Source organism: Sphaerodactylus townsendi, linkage group LG06, assembly GCF_021028975.2.
Source record: "Sphaerodactylus townsendi isolate TG3544 linkage group LG06, MPM_Stown_v2.3, whole genome shotgun sequence".
NCBI lineage: Eukaryota > Metazoa > Chordata > Lepidosauria > Squamata > Sphaerodactylidae > Sphaerodactylus > Sphaerodactylus townsendi.
This window is the reverse complement of record NC_059430.1, coordinates 90,592,959-90,614,052: the sequence shown is the minus strand read 5'-3', so window position 1 is coordinate 90,614,052 and position 21,094 is coordinate 90,592,959. Positions and strand designations below refer to the sequence as shown.

The window sequence follows — 21,094 nt, the reverse complement described above, 5'->3', positions numbered from 1 at the left end:
GTTTTCTTTTATACTAGAACCCTTCCTTTTTCACTTACATACAAAAGATACATAGGCATGGCTCCAGAACACCAGTGCTATGGGCTAAGGACTCCAACCAAGGAGGGCTGGGGTTTTTTTTACTTCTGGCTTCTTCTATAGCACTAAATTGTGGGGGATGAGATCTAAGGAACAGCATTTCAGGTGGCATTTGGAATTGGAGGCGTATGTGTGGAAAAAGTCACCCTTTGCAAGCAGAAGTCTTTCTGTCCCAAGAAATACTACTTTAGATCTAAGCTACAGTTTCTCAGTTGGTTACCAGGAGAAACAAGCTTCCTTGCAGCTTTCAGATACCATACTAGGAGTCAATTTGTCCGGGACCTTTGCATGCTTAAGTAAAACTTTCAAGGTGGCTTGGGGAAGGGTACTGTTTTCTACATCACAACTTCATTTTTGAAGTATGAGTCCTCTTTATATGTTCCTTGTCCAGTTTGGCACTCAGATGTGTAATCAAAACTCTTATACATACACAACAGGATTTCCTAGGCATTAGATTTTTTTAACATTATAAACATCTCTCTTATTTAGGGATGGATCCTTACATGTTACCTGCACAGATCAACATACTGGAAAATGTGAAGGTATCACAATGGATGTGGCAACATAATCTATTTGAATTTTTTTTTGTTACCCGCAATTGAAACTGTTCTAAAAGACCTTTGATTGAAAGCTGTCATTTACAATACTAAAAAGGACTGACAAACAATATCTAGACAATGGGAAGATCAAATAATTGTCTTCTGAAGAAGCAACTGATTGCAGATGAGTATTCAGTACCAGGAACCAGAAAGACAATTCAGATATGAGCCTCATGTGGCTACTTTTGAACATAAATCAACTTCATAGAGTTTGCAAAACCAAGAGTAGGACATCCTTAAGGCACATTTTGCTATTTCTGGTACTGTCAAAATGGATTTATTTCATTAGCAACATGCATCAACACTTGTATAAGGGAGTATTAATAAAATACTTGAATTTTTTACTACTTCATCCTTGATATGACTTATGAGTGCCCTCTTCAGGCCTCATTGGCCTTTGGCATGGGATCTGCTGAACTTTCAGTCTGCCCCTGCCCAGGTTAGGTAAGCTACACAGGTGAAGACTCTCCAGTGTCTATACTTTCTCCTAGGCCCGCTGGCAGGGGCTGATGGGAATTGTAGTCCATAACATCTGGAGTGCCAAAGGTTCGCCACCACGGGCCTAGGCTGAGTGTGCATATTTTTCCTAGTGGTATCAGAAAAACCTAAGGGTACCTATACACGTTTTCACTCCTGGCTCCATTCTGTCACCACCCCATTATCTATCCTGCTGCCCTTGCTGCAGGTGTGGGCTACTCCAAGCTCTTTTGTTCCTCCCAGGTGGACAACAGCCTGTTCTAGTTTTTTGTGCTTAGAGTCAGATTGCTTTCCTCACTGGCAGCCTGTTCAGTTCTCTCTGAGCTACTTCTTGCCAAGTCTGCCAAGTGTGGGGCAAGCTCCAGCACAGCCACACCGAGATTCTTGTACCAAAAATCTTTTTGTTGTTTTGTGGTGGGGTGATGGTTGTCATGACAGTGGCTCCTAACTTCATACCATTCTTGTGCAACTACAAAAGGATTTGCAAGGAATTAAGTACACAATTGTGACTCACCACTGGCACCTGACTTTGAAAGGTAGTATCTGCATAAATTCCCATGAAGTTCAGATTCAAGAAGGAACAGGAAAATTGGGTAGTCCTTAGACTAGATTTTCCATAAAACCTTTTAATGTTCTCCCTGTCCCTCCTTGAATCCAACAGCTGTATTTCAAAGCCAGCTCTCACTGGGTAGTTTCCTGCCAAACCATTAAAAAGGTTTTTCCTAGCACAAGTCATGTGGGAGGAAGACAGGCAGGTTGATTGGAAAAAGCAGCCATCCTGTAATGTCCTTCATCAGCTAAACTAATATTCCTCACCTGCAGCAGCAACATTTTCTTCTATTCTAGCTCATTCTCTCTCTCCATTCCAGCTGGTAATTACCATTCTACAACATCATTACATGATAATGACATTTCTGGCAGTTTTGCAAATTGCTTCAGGGGAAATGAATACAAACCTAGAACTGTAAACATTACCAGTGTTGGTGGCCTGAGGCCTGCTGGAAACCAGAAAGAGAAACCGGAGGCCAACATTAAGCCAGGCTGCTAAAGACATAGCTTCAGAAAGGCTGACCGAAGGATGTGAGTTGTGTTATTAGAACTGGTGTTACAACTAAGTGACAATAAAGTAAAAATTCTCTATTACTTCCTCTCATATCCATCTTTGTTTCCTTGCATGCCCTTTAAGCCAGCAGAAAGGGGGTGGCTATTCATCAGCCTTTATGGCTATTTTCAAATCATGTGGAATATGATTAAATCCTACAGCCACATGTGTGACTAAATAATAAGCCCCTCTAAATACTGCATTCAGTAAAAGCCTAGGAGGATGTGCTGCCTCCCTTCACCCCCTGGAATTTATAAGCAAGACAGACAGCACTGTAAAGGTTTTGATTCTGCCTTCATCAGTAACCTATTCAGTTTTAAAGAATGTACAACAATATACAAGCTGTGAAAGCCAGGAAAAAGAGTGGACCATGTGAGAACATGGCCTCAGGTCACATTGAATAACAATCAACCTGCTGCCACTATTCAGTATTACTGGGCTCCTGTGAGGGCTGCAGTAGGAACAGCGGGAAACCACCATTGAACATCTAGATATATTTTTTTAAAAAGATAATTTTATAAAAGGTAAAACCTGTTACTTCAACTCTTCTGTCATTCTGTGAAATTGCACTGTCAACTACATATTTGCTTAACATTGACTTTTGCTGTAGCTATCCTATAGTTTGGAAACATAAAACAAGACAAGTGAATTATGCAGCACTGGCTAAATTTTCCAACACTGATTGTAAAAGCAAAGAGCAACTTGGAATGCACAGCAGAAAAACAGAAAAGTTCAGTTAACGAGACAGCTTCAGTGTACCAGTTTAAATTAAGCATGGGTCACTAGTGTGACGAGATTCAAAAGGACTTCTCTACTAATAACAGAAACAAGTTGACAGTCAACCCCTTCCTACCCCCCCCCCCCCCCAATCAATGCAGCACTTCCCCTCTTGTGCATCAGCTACACAATTTGTTTGGCTCGGAGACCTTTGTGTCAAGGCTAGAAGGGATTTCAAAGTCCGAAGAGGTCTGAAAGCTTGTGTGGGCCTCATGACTGAGTGCCACTGACCTCTCTTGGAAGCTGCCCCTCTCACTAATTGACTGAAGCTGCACAGAGTTTCTCAAAGTAGGCACTGCTGTAGCCCCCTCCTGGGCTCTGGCACTACATTCACCATTAAAGTCCTTTATACAAGATGTGCCATAGTCCAAAGGTATGCAGCTCTGTGTGCCTGTTCTGTTTTCCCCAGTAGAGCAATGAGAGGTGTAGAACATGTCTCTGCCTTCTGCCCTCTTAAGAGAGCTAAAATCAAGCTTCTTTTGCTCTTGAGAGGAGATGAGAATGGTATCCCCCTGGCTTTCCCAGCCCTGACTGCCTTGTTCGGAAATGTGGGTGGACTGAGAAGAAGTTTGGGAAGAAATGTGAGTTGAGTCGCTAAATTCTTCCTCATCGCTGAACAGACGTGGGGACTGGGGTTCGCCTGAATCTGTGGTAGGCAAACAGGAGTCTTCGTGTTCGGAGGCATCTGAATCTTCCACAGTTCGCTTAAAGAAGGCATCCCATTTTGGCAGCACCTTGTTAGCCTCTTGCCGGGCCCCTCTTTGCTCACAGGCAGGCACTAAAGGAACCAATCCTACAAGATCCTTCAAGGCAGTAGTGGAGTCTGCAGCATGAGGTGGAACTTCAGCTAGAACTCTCTTTTTCCCAGTTTCCTCTTCCTCCTCCTCTTCCTCACCTTCATCATTGGATTCCTCACACTCTACAAAATCCACCTGGAAAGATGTAGGCGTGGCAGTTGCCTTGTAGTTTGTTGCCTGAGTGTTCTCCTGAGAGTTTTCAGGAGGAGGTTGATTCTGCAAGGACACAGACTCTGGCTCCAGTTTAGGAATCTTGTGTCCACTAGAAACCAAATCTGCGTCAAACAGTTCATCACCATTGTCATCATCTGCAAACACACACAAAGTAACCTGAAATTTAAAGGTGGCAAGAAAACTTTGAACCAGTCTATACATGCACCCAAACTGTTGTGGTATATGGTTTCCTGGCTTGTACCCAGTTTTTTCTTCAGATGAGGGGGGACCTATAACTTCCCTGCACCTTGTCTTGATATAGCTGATCAGAGAAAGGGTTGTGAGGAAAAAAAACTTGCTCCCTATATGCGAATTTTCTTTTTCTCTGTGGAGTAGACATGACATTATAACACCACCTATGAACTAGGCCTCAATATCCTACCTAGGATTACCAACTACCAGGTGGAACCTGGCAATCACCTACAATTACAATTGATCTCCAAAGATCTTCTGGACAAAATGGCTGCTTTGGAAGGTGGGCTCCCTGACATACCCCACTGAGGTTCCTCAGTTTCCCCACTCTCCAGGAATTTTCCAGGTATTGGGAGGAGGACATAGTTCTTCACTGAGACAGAAGAATATTTTGAAGGTGCATGATTCCCAACCCTTCCAATAGGGAGGCAGGATAATTTTTCTTGCTCTTCCTATTGGGAGTCACCTCTCTTCGGTTCTTTTCCTGCCTCAGATAGGGAGAGTAGAGTCAGAGGTAGGCTCTAACTTTTCCTTTTGATCCACATGGGAACAAGTGACACTGCAAGATGTAGCATTCAGGACATCACAAGGGATTTTGAGGCTCTGGAAGGGAAGCTGAAGAATCTGGATGCACACGTTGTCATTTCATCTCTACTCCTAGTTGAAGGACATGGCTCAGGGAGGGAAAGAAGAATAGTGGAGGTGAATAACAGGTTTCACTGGTGGTGCAACCAGGACCGTTTTGGCTTCTTGGACCATGGTCTGTGGTTTGAGGAAGATGGACTAGTGGCAAGGGATGGGTTGCATCTCACAACTGTAGGTAGGAACATTTTGGCTAGGAGGCTCAGAAGCCTGATCAGGAGGGCTTTAAACTGAGTTATGTAGGGGAGGGATACAGTATTCAAGCAGGCAGGAGTTCATCAAGTGCTGGAGATAATAGTTCAAAGGTTATAGAGAGAATTGAGAAAATAATTCAAAAACCCAACAGTGGGAGGGGAAAAAAACCTTAAATAAGCAGCGGGAGAAATGAACCATAGCCTTAGATATCTCTACACTAATGCACTGATCATGGGAAATAAACAAGGTGAACCTTTAACTCTTAACATGGAAAAAATAAATATGATATAAAAGGCATCACCGAAACCTGGTGGTATGAGTCTCATGATTGGAATGTAATAATTGAGAGATATGACCTATTTCAGAGAAATAGACCAAACAGGAAAGGAGGAGGAGTAGCATTATACATCAGGGATGATTACACCTGTGAGCTGTTCCATGGCTTAATTCCTGGAAGCCAGGTTGAGAGTATCTGGGTAAAAATTAACGGGGAGAGAAACAACAGTGATCTAATTGTGGGGGAACTATTACAGACCACCAAACCAGACTGAAGAGCTGGATGATGTCTTCTTAGAACAGATGATCAAACTATCAGAAAGGGGAGAAGTAGTAGTAATAGGAAATTTCAATTATCCTGATGTCATTGGGAATCAAACTCTGGCAAAACTATAAGGTCCAACACTTGCCTTGCGGACAATTTAACTGTTCAGAAGGTGAAAAAGTCAACAAGGGGATCGGCTACTTTAGATCTGCTCCTAACCAACAAAGATGACCGCGTTAATGAAATGGAAATGGTAGAATCCTTAGGTGAGAATGACCATGTTCTCCTGAAGTTTGTAATACATTGGAAAGGGGATGTCATGTGTAGTCAGACTCACATCCTAGACTTTAGACTTTAAGAAAGCTTATTTCAGTAAACTTAGGAAACTACTGGGTGTGATTTCATGGTTAAGAATACTAAAAGATAAGGTAGTACATGATGGATGGGCGTTTCTTAAAAGTGAGATCTTGAAGGCACAATTTCAAACAATTCCAATGAGGAGGAAAAATGGGAGGTATCTAAGGAACCCAGGATGGATGTCTAAATAACTTTCTCTTGAGCTAAGATGTAAAAGGGACATGTACAAAAAATGGAAAAAGGGGGAAATCACCAAAGAGGATTTCAAACAAATAGCCAGGACGTGTAGGGAAAATGTCAGAAAAGATAAAGCTCACAATGAGCTCAGACTTGCAATGGAGATTAAAACAATAAAAGGCTTTTTTGGTTAAGCCTGTAGCAAATGGAAGAAAAAGGATGTGACAGGGTCATTGTGCGGAGAAGATGGCAAAATGCTAACGGGACGGAGAAAAGGCAGAATTACTCGACACCTTCTTTGTCTTGGTCTTTTCCCAAAAGGAAAACAGAGCTCAACCAGGGGGAAATGGAACAGAAGGTACAGTGGAGGAAATTCAGCATAGAATAAAGAGGTAGTACAGGAAAACCTGGCTACTTTAAATTAATTCAAATCTTCTGGGCCTGATGAACTACATCCCAGGGTATTAAAAAAACTGGCAGGAGTGACTTTCTTGACTTTAACCCCAGGAAGGTTGGAAGCTCACCCCTTGGCTTCCGGCTGTTAGGGCTGTGAAAAGGAGCTCATGGCAGCTGCCCAGACTGAGGTATGAGAACTCTCATCCCAGGGTTTTGCAATTTTATGCTTTGCTGACCCATAAAAATCCTTTGATTCTTTAGCATGCTTTCCAGCCCCATATTTTCTTACCCCTATCTGCTGAATACACTGCTTTACATCTCTTCAGTGCTCCAAGTGGCTTGTAGATTGACTCATGGTTTTGGCTGTATGATCTGCAGAATGGCTTTAAGCTGAAAAGAGGGACACAAAATTCATTCTGTAGCTCTTCAAGTTTGTAAAACACTGGATGGTTTTCTAATGTTCAGCAAAATCAACTTTGCCTTCTCACATTGGTGCACTCTATATACCATTTCAAAGACATGGAACATAAAAGAGGCAGCACCTTCCTGATATAGCTTCAATTACTTTGCCAGCCTTAAAAGACAAGGCAGGATATTAGTAAACCCTAGAAAAGCTGTGGGGAGGGGGGCGGAAATCACAGCATGGAATTTCCCTCCAGAAGGCAACAAAAATGTGGCGTTCACGTGAAGAAGCAGCCTTTTAAAGAGAGTAACAACAACATTTTGCTATGTTGCTCAGAGATACACTTCCAACATGCCACTTCCAATTATTAAATGCAAGCTAGTTTTAATGATTGGAGGTCAGCACCAAGATACATAACTGAGAAACTGTTTATGAAAGGCTACATTGTATAATAGTTGCCATGAAATGCATCAACAGGGCCTGGAGATGGAAATACAAAGACACTAACATTTCTCTAAGTTTGTCCTCCGTTGTCTTTACTGGAATTACATTGGGATACACATTCACTGGCTGAATGTAGTTCAAAAAGTCCTGGATCTAGGAAACAAAGAAAGCAGAGGTGGCTAGCTGGTGATAACTCAGAGCTTCGATAAGACTTCATTATTGTTTGCAAAAGCCACACAACTCTTCTTCTCCCATTACAAAGAATAAAGTTCAGCGAGTTTGTGACTCAGATAACCATGATCCAACTCCACTGTACCCTTGATCCCCCACCCTGCCCCACCCTCATTCCTTACACCACCACTAGCATGTGCATAAACATCTGCAAACAGAGCTCTTGTGCCAAGGATGCCAAATTCACTTCAGTGGAGAAAGCCAGGGAGGCAATGCATCTCAGGTTCGGCTATTCAGAGAGATGTACTTAAAATATTCTTTTTAAAAAATCTTTCACTTAGGAAGTTCCACATCTGTGGTAAAGCCAGTGGGCTATCAAGGGGGGATTACTACAAACAGTCCCTTGAATGGAGGATACAAACTATGCTCTTAATTAGAATTGATACTCTGTTATATGCCTGGGAAAGGTAAGTGAACAGGCTCAATCCTCAGGATATTATGGGTGTTTTTAAAACACAGTTAGTAGTTTTTTGCGTGGCTGGAAAGCCCCTCCCCACAACTGCTTGTCTGTGGGTCTTTCTAGCCCTCCCTAATTGACACTCACAGGTTTGCTGTTTGGAGTAATACACCAACATACCTCACTGTAAGAAGAGTGAAATGAAAAGCAAGCTCTGTATGAACTCTCCCCAATCCTAAGCAGAAAAACAAACATATACTGTGTTTTTTCCTACTACAAACAATATGTCAGTAGAAATAGCAAATCACACATTTTTAAAACTATCAGAAACCATTCAGCATTTCTTTAAGAATATGAACCCTCCACACACCACTAGAATTCACCTAGCAGAGGCAACACATGCAATGGTAGTGAAAGAATAGGAAACAAATTTATTGGAGAATTTTCTTAATGGCTATTAATCACAACAGCTAAACTGAACCTCAGTGTTCGGAGGCAATATACCTCAGATTTACCAGGTGCTAGATTAAAGAACAGCAATGAGATATTATGGCTTGCTTGTGACCTTTCTGATGAATCTGCAAGACTGATGGGGGAAGGGTCCCTAAACTGATCCCCTGAAAACAAAAAACAACTGCTGTCCTATAAAGTTGATTAAGCAAGCTGCACAAAGGATCAGTGAGATAATGTTAATGCAGTTGTATAGAATTACTGTAACACATAAGCACACTATGGCCCCTTCCGCACACGCAAAATAATGCATTTTCAAACCACTTTCACAACTGTTTGCAAGTGGATTTTGCTATTCCGCACAGCTTTAAAGAGCACTGAAAGCAGTTTGAAAGTGCATTATTCTGCATGTGCAGAAGGAGCCTATATTACACACACAAAATATAAAGTCATGCTTTAGTTCACCTGACTATTACATTGGTTTTCCGTGTCCTTTCTCCAAACCACATTGTTGACGGCTTGATGCTAATGATGTGCAGGCGCCTCCCATCCCGGGAAGTCATTCCACAGGGAAGCCTGTTCCCTCGAAACCATTCATCATCCTATTGGGTACAGAAGCACTAGGGTCGATTGAGCATGAGCCTGTCCCTTGCCATTCTTGGGGGAAACAGCCTGCCTATCTTACAGGTTTGTCAATACAAATCAGTTTTTCATGTACCTTCCTCTCTTGGGACTGAAAGTGAATCACACGCCCCCTCCCGCACCCATACTGGTTGCCTTCTGCACTGATGGATGCACATTCAGCTACATTCTAGTTTCTCTGCTCTTCTGAGATGCTCTTGTGGGCTCATATAAGTTAATGTGGTGCTTCCCATGGCTGCTTTTTTACTCCTGACAGTTAAAGTGGGATTTTTTGGCCTCCAGTTGATAGGTTTGGGGATTTTCACTGCATCGGAAAACATGAAAAAATGTTTGCAGGACACATTACTTAAAGAATAGAGAAAGAGACTAGAGAAGGAAGGAATAGAAGATATTCTCTCCAACTGCAAAACCTTAACATCATTCCAAAAGAATCCTACGACTAAAGAACACAAAAATCTAAAAGCGCCTAAAAAATTTCCTGGGTCCTGCTGGACAAGACAAGAAAGTCTCCTTTCCACAAGTCCTTGGGTCTGGGGCCCACACACTTAATTTTTTTCCCGATCACAGACCTCCTAAGGTAGAAGCTACAATTCTTAGTTGGACTTGAGCACCAGCCCAACCTGAACTGCCTGGAAAAAAGGCAAAGAGATGAGCAAGAACAGGAAACATTTCCCTCACGGGTGGATTCAGATTTCCATCCCTTCCTCCATCCAAACTGATGTCTACAAATTACCCACATCCCTCCTTCAGGGAACTCTGGGCTGCATAAGATGATACTGCATAAGATAAGATATTGGTCACCAGTGCCGCTGCCCCACACATGCCTTTTTCTTTGTGCCTCAAGATCATCTGAGATTTCATCTCCAATTCAATTGCTGGGCCTTAAGAGATGGCCTTTCTAGTACCGTGTTTCCCCGAATAAAAGACAGTGTCTCATATTAATTTTTGCTCCCAAAGATGTGCTATGTCTTATTTTCGGGGGATGTCTTATTTTTCCTGTGTTCTGTTCGTCGGCCATGCTTCCAAACAAAAACTTTGCTATGTCTTACTTTCGGGGGATGCCTTATATTTCGCACTTCACACTTCAGCAAAACCTCTACTATGTCTTATTTTTTGGGAATGTCTTATATTAGGGGAAACAGGGTAGTAGCAACCAAAGGAATGCCTGCCATTCATCCCCTTTCTTCAAGAACTTAAGACCTCATGCCTAAGGAAAGCATCTGCAATTAAGTATCCTGGCAGCATTACTAAAATTTTATTTAAAAAATGCTTCTACCTTCCATTTCCCACACCATGAAAGAAAGTACACAATGGTGGCTTTTCACCATGGGCTAATTTTGGTTTTCATTATATACCGTGTCAATTTTTAAATAGTGTTTTAGATCATTTAATCAAAGATACTGGTTGTATTTTCATGTGCTCTGCTATTAGTTGCTTTAAAAGAATCCGTTTAGAAAAGCAACGCACAACAAAAATATATCATTTTTCCCAGCCACCAGCTTTAGCTTCACTAACCACAAGCCTCGTTCAATTGCCACTGATAATCCATTTATGCTAAAGTGATCCCTCTTTCCCTGAAGCCACACTCTGCCTGACAGTGTTGTGAGTCGGGGCCCCTGAGACAGGAACCTGGCAGCAAAGAAATACTCACACGTGGATGGCGACAGGCGTGGATCTGAGTGTGCCGATCCAAGGTCATGTGGGAGAGGATTTCAGGCATGTTTTGAAACATGTCTAGTTTGTTCACATGCACCTAGGATTTTAAAGTCTGTCTGTTATTAATGCCGTTTTAGACTGCTTAATTTTAAAAACCGTCATATCGTGTTCTTCCAGAGAAATTTTTCTCTGAAGGACTCTGGCTAACAGAAAAATATCTGGGCAAATATTAAGCACCCAGGAGACAGAACTTAAAACATGGCAACAGAAGTTAGATCTATATGCTGAGTAGCTACCAGTTGCACTCGAGGAAACTGTTACTGGCCTTGCTTACAGGGAAAAGACACTGTTTGGGAGGTTAGTTCAAAGGGCCAAAGCGCTACTGAAAAGTCTCATCCTAGTGCATTGTTGATCTTGTTCTATGAGCAGTCTTTCTTTCCTTATATTTCCCTCCCTGTTCTAATAATAATTGTATTTACTTCATTTATATCCTGCCTCTCTGCCCTAAGGGCACCCAAAGCGGCTCACATCATTCTCCTTGCCTACTTTTTACCCTCACAACGACCTTTCAAGGTAGGTCAGGCTGAAAAAGAATAGCTGGACCAAGTCACCCAGTGAGTTTCATGGTTGCATGGAGATTTGAATAAGGATCATCCTGGTTCAAAACCCTACCCTAGCTCCCTAGCAGCTCTGCCTCACCTATAACACAATGATTCAGTCTGATATTCTTGAAGCATCAGTTTTTAAATTTTTGTTTTAATTTTATTGCATGCCCCTTGGGAAACTGCAGTAATGGAAAGATGCATATCAATGGAAAAAACAAACTAACTCTTAACTTGTAGAAAAGAAGTTCTCTTACCAAGCTGATATATACTGTTTAGTAAGAGAAGAAGGGTGCAATTCTTTTGGAAGAAGGGAAGGAATTCCTCCCCAATATCAGTGGACAGCCTTTGCTCCAATGTGTTTAGGCATCTTCTCCCTCCTAACCATTTCTTAATGCATGGAGTTGCTCACTTTGACCTACTTAGCTGTTTCTACCTGCAGAATTCTTCCTTAAACTACGGTCCCTGCAGCACGCTTCACTCTGTTGATTCCTGCCTTCTACATATAGCATATTTAATCAGGAGATATGTAAATATGTAGATCCACCACCAGTGTACAAGAGACTGGGCCTCTTTCAGTCTCTTCATGTGGGTCTTTCTTGGCCTGTGTTGCTGGACCACTGCTAACTTCTACCCCATTCAGAAGGATGTGTTGTTGAAAGGCAATCTTACCCTGACACCCAGCTCCTCGCTTAGGTTTGTGAATAAATATTCATAGCCATAAGCTGCTTTGCAGTTCAGCCAGACCACATGATAGACACTTAGAGTGATCCAGCTTCGCACCAACTCCAAGATACCTTTCATACATTCCTCCTATTGGAAAGAGAGGCAGAAAAGGAGTAAAAAAAAGAAAAGAATAAAAATACTTGAGCAACTGGCAAGCAACAAGGGATACTGTGGATCCCAGGAGAATTGATTCAGTAGAGTGAGAAAAGTATTTGGTCACTCCAAACAAGCTACACACATCACACCACCTTCTGAATCTGGTTGGTAGCAGCAGGGACCCAGGAGGTCACCTCCCATGAACGGAACCCTTGCAATACATTCCTCATGAAGCTGTACCAAGTGGCTGCTGGGCAGTGGGGTATGGCTGGAAAACCAACCCTACAGGTTGTCCAATTATCAGGTTGTCCAATTTTCAGCCACATTTCATGACTTTGCTAAAGAATGAAGGTGGGGCCTTTAAAATACAAAACATATGTTTTATAGCTGAGTTCTGAACGACAATAACAACTGATAGGAACAACTTTTTATACGTACAATAACCTAGACACAAGCCTGGCCTGTCGAACCGCACTGCAGACAAAGCTGAACCAGAGTCCAGTGACAGGGTAAAGACCTATGAAATTTATGCCAGCATAAACTATCATGGGTCAGAGGAAAAGTGAGCTCTGACAACCAAAAACTTAAGATGATGTAAATTTTGTTCATTTTTAAAGGGTCATTGGACTTGTGTTTGATTTTGCTGCAGCAGGCTAACACAGCTACCCTTCAGACCTGCAAACAAGCATCGTATTCAAGAGTCCAAGACAGAGTGATTCCAGAATCATTTAGAAAACTGAAAATGTAGATGTCAGAAATGCCACCCAGAACTCTCACAGGCTAGCAACAACTATTTTAATTCCTTTTCCACTTACCCTGCTCGGTATCTGATAAAATTTGGGATCACAGAAAGTAGTATCTAAATACACGCTCTGGATGTCTTTCACTCTGAAAGAAAGAATTTTGATACTGCTATAGCCCTATCAACTACAAAAAAGTTAAGATTTTGATGGGAACCAAAACTGTCTTGTTCACAACAGCGCAAGCCAAAAGAAAACGCAACTGTCTTTGTATCAAGTAGACTGAGGCAGTTTATGTTCTATTGTGGCCATGATCCCATAGGAAGACTCAGAAGTCAGGACACTTTGGTAGGATGCTGAACCCAGCTGCAGTGCCCCAGGCCCCTCTGGACTTGCCTTTTCTGGCTACTTTTTTGAGCACTTCCTATGACTATGCACACAAAACAAAGGAAGTCAACTACAGCTCCTGCATCTCTCTGCAAGCATGCTGAGAGGAGGTCAATCTGCTGTGGAGAAGATTTATCTGACTCTAGCACTGTTCCTCCCTACAGGGGCCATACTAGCGCTCAGTTTATGTTTCTTGTTCCCTCCAGTCTGGTGTCCATGGCCATGATAAGATTGAACAATCTTATCACACATGCTAGGAGCCATTGACTCCATGACTGTCAAAAGGGGTGGTTGACTTCTCCACAGGCCTTCTAGATCCCCACAATACCTTTTACTATATAACCATATAGTCCATCTCTGGCCTCTCCAAGGAAAATATTTTATTCAACTGGGCAGGGAAACACCTTAGTGGGGGGTACTGTCATATAAAACAGACAGCCATATGCTAGACTGATATGGCATAAGGCAGCTTCATGCAATCTTCAGAAGTTATCTGCTGGCAAAAACTTGCCTTGCAAAGACTCCAATCAAGCAGAGCTCTAAGCATCTGCCCGGTAATAGATGTCAACCACCAGCCCTATATGGAATTTCACAATATGGTGAAGTCACACCACAAGGTTAGACAATTCTTACCTGTTCCCTGAATGCAAAAGTTCCATTCTGGCTGCTTCTCCTTTCGCAAGCCTGAAGTCCCCTGTGTAGAGCACAGTGCCTTTTTCACCTTGAAACAGAAACCTGCCAATTCAACACATGCATGTGTTTCAGCAACTCATCCAGGGGTCACTCAACCCAAGAGATAGGCAGACAGAATGCAACATTCTCCCCCTTCAAATACTCATCTAGGCCATCAAGGTCTGACCCTGCAAGGTGAGTAGCAAGGCCTGTTCCCTTACTCTATGCAATTGGTATCTGCTTGCATGCTGTTGACTGGGCAAACCCTCAGGAGGAAGAGAACACTATTCTGCCCCTGCCCTTATGGGTTTATTCAAGACAGATAAGGATGGTTCTCAGCACTACCATAAAATTACAACAGAAGGCCAAGGGAAAAAGAAGACCAAGCTGCAATCAAGTAAACAAGATCCAGTTTAAAAGGATATACAAACCTAGTGCACCCAAGTACTAAGTATTCAGGCCGCAAATGGTATGAGAAGTGGGAATGGACCACAAAGCTAAATGTTAACATTATCACAATATTGCATTAAGCATACACCTGCATCATCTGTATATAGTGTCTTGTGGCTGATGGCAATTGCTATTCACTATATGGAGAAAAGGGAAATACATACATGACTGATCCGGGGCAGTGGCCGGCTGGCAGCAGTGTCACCACTATATCTTCTTTCTGGATAGCAAAAAAACAAACAAACCCCAAAAACGCAATGACTAGAATCGAAGGCACACACAGCCATATTCCATTAGAGGCATGGATTGGGAGACTTGGGAGACCCAGGTTCAAACCCCTGCTCTGCCATGAAGTTTGTTAGGTGATCTTGGGATAGTCAGTTGCTCTCAGCCTAGCCTACTTCACAGGGTGGCTGTAAATATAACATTGAGGTGGGGAAGGACCATGTATGCTGCCTGGGTTCCCCCCAGAAAGGGTAGGATAGACATGAATTGACAGCAGTCCTTGCAGAGACAGCAAGGAAGATATTCCTTCATTGGTCCATCTATGAAGCCTTCTTTCATTTGTTTTCTTAGCCATAGACAATCCAGAAATAAATTAAAAACCCCAAAGTGGGGTGGAAGAAGGGCGGGACAGACGGCGGCATCTAAACACAGAAGTAAAACTGGCCAGCCAGCTTCCATATCCAAGGTGACAATTGTGAATTTATGCTCCAGGCTCACATTTCTTCCATCCACTGAGGGGAATATTTTGACACAATGTTAAACAGCCAAACAAAATTGATTAAGAAAACCAGAATGGTGTCGTGCTCAGAGTATCAGACTAGAACCTGAGCGGCCTGGGTTCAAATCCCCACTCTGCCATGGAAGCTTACTGGCTGCTCTTGAGCCAGTTACATGGTCACAGACAGATTTAAGTCTCTTCAGGGGGGAAAGTGAGTTATAAATGAAATAATTTAATACAATGATAGATACCTCACCAGAGGCTTCCTCAACAAGAGAAATCTGAGTTGGCGTTTCAACTTCCAGAGAAACCTGTGTTGGAGAGAAATAAGAAAAATGAAAAATATGGAATATGTCATTAAAAAGACACAAGCCACATTTAAGACAAACTGGATAATTTGTTCTATGGCTCCACAGGCTAGAACTAGGGACTCAAGTGAATGACTTATCAGTGAAAAGAGTGGCTGCTTCCAGGAGCAAGGAAGCAGATCACAGAATCATATTCATAATCATATTCATGTTGGGAACTTCCTTCTGCATTAAGAACCATTCCATGTCTTTGGTACCCTGAAAGTTCAGAGACAAGACCTGGAATAACCACGAGGCTCAAGAGGTCAACACAAGGGAACCCCTGAAAAAATTAGAGACACTCTCTCTCTGCAGCTCACTTCACATTATGGTAACACAACTGACAGATGACATGAAGTACACCTTCAGGTTCAGAAGAGCAATTAGGTGAATCTTCTCTAGGAAATCATTCAGTTAGCTGCAGCCAATATACAGGCCAGTATTATCAAATAACGAGGGGAACTTACAATGTGGTTCTCCCAGAACTTGTATTTTGGATTAGTCAGTAGCAATTCCCTCGTCACAGGAGAACAGTACAAACAAACTTTCAGGCTGCAAAAACAGAGTAAGGAAAATGAGAACAGCTTCAAAAACAAAACTTGCATAATTGTCTGTAGGGAAGGGGCGATGTCAAAATCCCCACCAGGTATATCATAGTGCATTTAGATCCCAAAAATGATCTATCGCAGTTCCAGATGCTAACACTATCCCTTGTTAGGTCCCATTTTTATTCCTTCACTGACCACAGGATTTGCCCATTATCCACCCTTCACACTTAATCATATCCCATAGCAGCTTCAATGGGTCTCCAAAATCCAGAATAATTAAGCACAGCAGAACCTATGACGATAATCTTACCACCCAATCAATGTACATAGTGAGAAATATACTGTACCCTAGTTCCTAATGAAAGTACTCCATATAAATGTCAAGTTATCCAGTCACAAAACTGGGAACATCTCCATGTGCCAATGCTGCTTAAGACAGTGCAAAGGTACATCCACCTATCCAGTACATAGTGTACAAGGATATAGTCCACACTACAATTAATTCCAAACAAATCTGATATAGGTCTGCTCCTTTCCTGGCAACAAGTAAAGTTGGAAGAAAATTCTGTTCATATTGACAAAAATTATGGGCTGTTAAATAAGTTGTTGGATTGTGAGTTTTGAGGAAGGATTTGATCCAAATGGCAATCCTATTATATAAAAGGTTATCCATGGTGGTGATCACTCACTTCCAACCAATTGTCATGCATGAATCAGTTCTAAGCAAGCCGTGTTCTCAGCAACTCTCTTTTCCCCCAGAAGCCTGCAGGTGAAAATCTGAAGAGTGGAGGGGTTGGAGGAGACAGGCCATGCGGTGGTGAATGCCTTGGGCAATATCCAGTGAGGGGCATTCAGGCTCCCAACTGCTTTTCTGTCATGGGGTCCTCCTCTGCTTCTCCTTAAGCTGGTGGCAGTGCTTGCCCCTACTGCTGCTGCCACCTCCTCCTCCTCTGTGGAGTGAACCCACCATTTTCTTTCACCTTCCTCTCCTACGAGGCAGCAGTGGCAGCATCCTCCTCCCCACCATTCCTTCAATGCACAGTCCAGAGCTCCAGCATCACCCTTGCTGCCACTCTCTGGTTCCACCTGCCAGGAAGAAGCCTGGACAGAGGTGGGGCTGAAGGCAAGGAGGTGCTCAGAACAGAAGCGAGATCCCCCAAGCAAGCCTGCTTAGTCAGCTAAAGAGTAGGAAGCACAGGCAGGTGAGTCCCTGGAAAATCTTGAGAAGACTCAGTCTGTGCAGACATGCATCTCTCTCTGTGTGTACCTCATCTACCTGTGACAATAAGTGAGCCAGTAGGTGTCCCTGCATGCCTCCTCCCCTCCCCCAAGTCCAGCACCTGCCTCCAAAATAGGGCTTTGGATGCTGAGCTTTGAGGAATGAGGTCTCAAATCTGAGTATTCCCTACTAATGGGAGCCATGCCTTTTTCTCTCTCCCTTTTTCTTGCCTGACATTCTAAGGAGATGTTTACAGTTATGAATCACTTGAAAGTCACCACTCGGCTTTGGAGTCCCTCCTACATTTCGAGTTTCAAGGATGCTTGGAAGCCAGGACTGCAATCTGACTCTTTCCAAGAGGCAAAACATAAGACTAGGTTTTTTAAAAAATCCAGCTCCTCTAAAAAAAATTAGCCCACTCTTCATCAAAAAGATGAAGCAACAAAGCAGCACTTCTGTCTGGATGATTACTTCTTCCTCCCTGTTTTTTGGAATACATATATTAGACAGAATATGGGAAAGATTATACCGACTGGAAGTCTAGAGATCCAGAATGAGCCTCCCTCTGCCCTGGGCTTGCAGGTCAACACATGTGCAATTACCCTAATACAGGCACTTTGCTAAATCCTCCCAGAAGACCAGACAGCCAGGAAACTGGACACCTCCCCTCACATGTCCCAAACTGGCAGCTGGATTGGTTTGGTCTTTTAGTGGTGGAGACAAGCTGCATGGCTCCTTTCACAGGCAGAAAGTATGAAAGGAAGAAGCTTGCCTTGATGTGATAAAGTACATTCATGATAGTTATTAAGAAAGGGGAGCGAGAAAGAGCCAGGCCACCAACACTTTTCTAGAGCCTGTTGTATTTTGCCCCACAACAGGCTTTATTGCTAGTTCTTAATGAATGCACAAATGCTAGAAAACTACATGAGCAAGGGGAAAGAAAAGGAATGCAGATGGCCAGTTTCTTTTCAAATGTATACTGCATTCGCTGCTAGTAACTCTCATTTGGTGACAGTTAGCAGAAGTGTTTTACCTGCATGCTAACCTTCTTTTCAGTGCAGGAGCTCTGAGTCCTTTCATATGATCTAAAACATTCAATAGAAAATCTTTGTTAGAAAACTATTATATGCTAAACATTGGCAATCTTGTGGTTCAATAATAACTCAGTAAAAGATGTTTAAAGTATCATAAGACCTACACTCAAGCGGTTTTATGATCTGCCAATTGTAGAGGACTTAATAACCAACAAGAACCAACACATACTGGAACGAGCAAGCTTTTAAGAACTCTTTGTCAACATTACAACATCGTAACAATCAAGTAAATGCAAAGCAATTTCATCCTAAAATTGAAAGTCTATGTATTGTTGTGAAGGATTGAAGTAAGCAATATTGTTTTAAACTGATTTTCTCCTGAAGAGACTCAAGACAAGTTACAGCATCAAAATAATTAAAATCAGCACTTGAAATTAGTAGGCTTAGACTGCAGCAGCTTTACTTAGAAGCACACTAAGGCTGATTCCGGATGGGCCAAAAACAGTGGTATAAAAACAGTGTGAAAACAGTATAAACCCTTTCATACCGTTTTAAACCCTTTCACAGCATTTTCACAGCATTTTCACACTGGTGTTTTTGGCCCATGCGGAATCAGCCTAAGACACTCAAACAGCTATTTAATCCAGAAAGACTCTTCTAAACTATTTTGCCCCACGGTGGTGTCAGAATAAAAGCAAAAAAACCCCCTCTCCTTGACATATTCAGTTGTAAATTGAACTTATTCTGCAGTGGCGCAGTGGTTAAGAGCAGGTGCATTCTAATCTGGAGGAACCGGTTTTGATTCCCCGCTCTGCCACTTGAGCTGTGGAGGCTTATCTGGGAAATTCAGATTAGCCTGTGCACTCCCACACACGCCAGCTGGGAGTCCTTGGGCTAGTCACAGCTTTTCGGATCTCTCTCAGCCCCACCCACCTCACAGGGTGTTTCTTGTGAGGAGGGAAGGGCAAGGAGAATGTAAGCCCCTTTGAGTCTCCTACAGGAGAGAAAGGGGGGATATAAATCCAAACTATTCTTCTTCTTCAATAAGAGAAAAGACACAGTTGAAACTAGCCTGGGGGACCTACTGTCCAAGGTGGAGCCCCTTTTTTCTAACCAAAGCTTCAAGGTGGAGCCTCTTCCTCCCTAATTGAGACTATAAAATAGGAAAGAGATTTTTAAATTCATTAACATTTTAAATCCAAGTGAAGACTCAAGATGTATTACAGAGTTATACAAGTGAGGGTGGGGGGCATGTAACTCTGTGGGGGGATCCTTTGTGTTTGGCACTTTGAATGGCAGCAGTGTCTGGGAGTGGCTCTGAGCAGCCCCCTGCATCTGCTGCCTCTGTGGCTGGACCCAAAGCAGCTGCTGGTGTCTGCTGCTGCCATAGGCAGGGCCAGAACAGCTTTTGGGCTCCACTGTTGCTGGGCCTGGTATTTGCTGTCAATACAGCTGGGCCCAGAGCAGCTCTTGGGACCCACAGCCAATGTGCACCACACCACTTGGTTCCAAGGCTCCACTGCTGCCAAAGAACTCCTTCCAGTTTAGCAACAGCACATTTTATTTAATTGGAAGTATTCAAGCCACCCAATTAACTTTTGAGATTTTTCTGCAAACACAAAACACACACAAAATTGTTTTAGGAAAGTGTGGCTCCAATCCATAGATTTAGATAACCACAAATGGGGGCTAAACTTGGGAGATATGGATAAAAAAACAATATAACTTGCATACATGGAAGTCTGTCCAATTAAAAGGATGAGTCAGCAGACTTGGAAAACTCTTTGCCAGCAAATGTTACCACCTCCATAGCACCAGCTGCAGATTCTGAGACTAAGAACTGGATTTCATACTTGGATAGAAAAATCAGTAGTTATGTTACACGCATATCATATCTAATCAGTGTGTCCCTACTGGCAAGGTGAGCCTGCCCACAAAACAACTTCCTTCCAATAAAGACACAGAGTCCAAGCCATAAAGCGTTGTAAAAATGTAAGAGACACATTGGGAGGTGCCATGGGTCAGAGCATCCGCTTTGCATACAGAAAGTCCCAGGTTTCATCGCCAGCAAGGGGATTGGAGCCGCTGCTCGTTAGAACAGGCAAGATCGAGATTAATGATACAAGCTCAGCATAAGGCACCGCCGCGTAGTATCACCAAAACAAGCAACCCTGAATACCAACACACAGGCAGTCGCACGTGCTGTGCGACAGCTGCGCAGTTACCCGGCACGCAGCGTGTGGTGAAGAAGCAGGGACCAGGAGGCAAGTCTCACCCTTGTGGCAATGGGATAGGAAGTAAGCGCGGGCTCGGAGGTTGTCTCGATCGAAGCGGTCTATGGAGAGCGACGGATACTCCCGCATCCTACCCCCGAAGCTACTCATGGCTCTGCTGGGCGATCAAACCGCTTCCCACGGTTGCATGCCTCTCACTTCCACTTTGCTACTTCCGGATTTCCACCCATTGGCCGAGTCCAGCCCAATCACCAAAGCGCACTCGAGTTCTCTACCTGACGTCAACCTAGCGGGCGCGATAACAGGTCGGAGGAGCTTCGTCATCGCGCGCGGCGAAAATGCAGAAGAATCTGCTAATGATTATTTGTTATTAATAATAAAAAAGAACAGCAATTTTCTTATTGCAGCAGCGCCTCTGAAAGCGACCCGAGTTTTCTTTCGTAGTCCTTTGCTCCGTTGTTTCTGCTGGGTAAATAGCCAGTAAATAGGTCCGTGCGTGCGCGAAAGATTTCTGATTGGCTACTTTCGCCAGCGCCGGCTCAAAAACAC

The 21,094-nt window shown here is 43.0% G+C and overlaps 2 protein-coding genes across 3 annotated transcripts in view; one reads left to right on the top strand and one right to left on the bottom strand.

Annotated features, from left to right (window-relative positions):
* HSPA14 (heat shock protein family A (Hsp70) member 14) overlaps window positions 1-1,021 on the top strand; it is a 15,358-nt gene extending 14,337 nt beyond the window's left edge. The window contains exon 14 of the mRNA XM_048499700.1: window positions 568-1,021. Within this exon, the coding sequence (XP_048355657.1) occupies window positions 568-646 (79 nt within the window). The 3' untranslated portion in view covers window positions 647-1,021. The remainder of the gene's footprint in view (window positions 1-567) is intronic.
* Window positions 932-21,019, bottom strand: DCLRE1C (DNA cross-link repair 1C). Of its 2 annotated transcripts, XM_048499698.1 has the most exons (14): window positions 20,587-21,019; window positions 18,311-18,362; window positions 15,978-16,062; window positions 15,415-15,474; window positions 14,604-14,659; window positions 13,951-14,052; window positions 13,006-13,078; window positions 12,041-12,181; window positions 10,762-10,863; window positions 8,934-9,070; window positions 8,199-8,253; window positions 7,455-7,543; window positions 6,833-6,933; window positions 932-4,138 (listed from the first exon to the last, which is right to left on the bottom strand). In XM_048499698.1, exons 1-14 carry the CDS (start codon window positions 20,693-20,695, stop codon window positions 3,153-3,155), a joined length of 2,148 nt encoding a protein of 715 aa, XP_048355655.1. In that variant the 5' UTR covers window positions 20,696-21,019; the 3' UTR covers window positions 932-3,152. The 2 variants fall into 2 exon arrangements, with proteins under 2 accessions (XP_048355655.1, XP_048355656.1); XM_048499699.1 differs by lacking the exon at window positions 10,762-10,863.
* Between the last annotated feature and the right edge of the window lie 75 nt (window positions 21,020-21,094).

Coding starts and splice junctions, on each gene's coding strand:
- DCLRE1C (XM_048499698.1), bottom strand. CDS start 20,695: ATGAGTAGCTTCGGGGGTAGGATGCGGGAGTATCCGTCGCTCTCCATA. Junction 10,864..12,040: donor GCGAGGAGCTGGGTGTCAGG/GTAAGATTGCCT, acceptor TTAAAATCCTAG/GTGCATGTGAACAAACTAGA. Junction 9,071..10,761: donor ACGCCTGTCGCCATCCACGT/GTGAGTATTTCT, acceptor TGTACCCAATAG/GATGATGAATGGTTTCGAGG.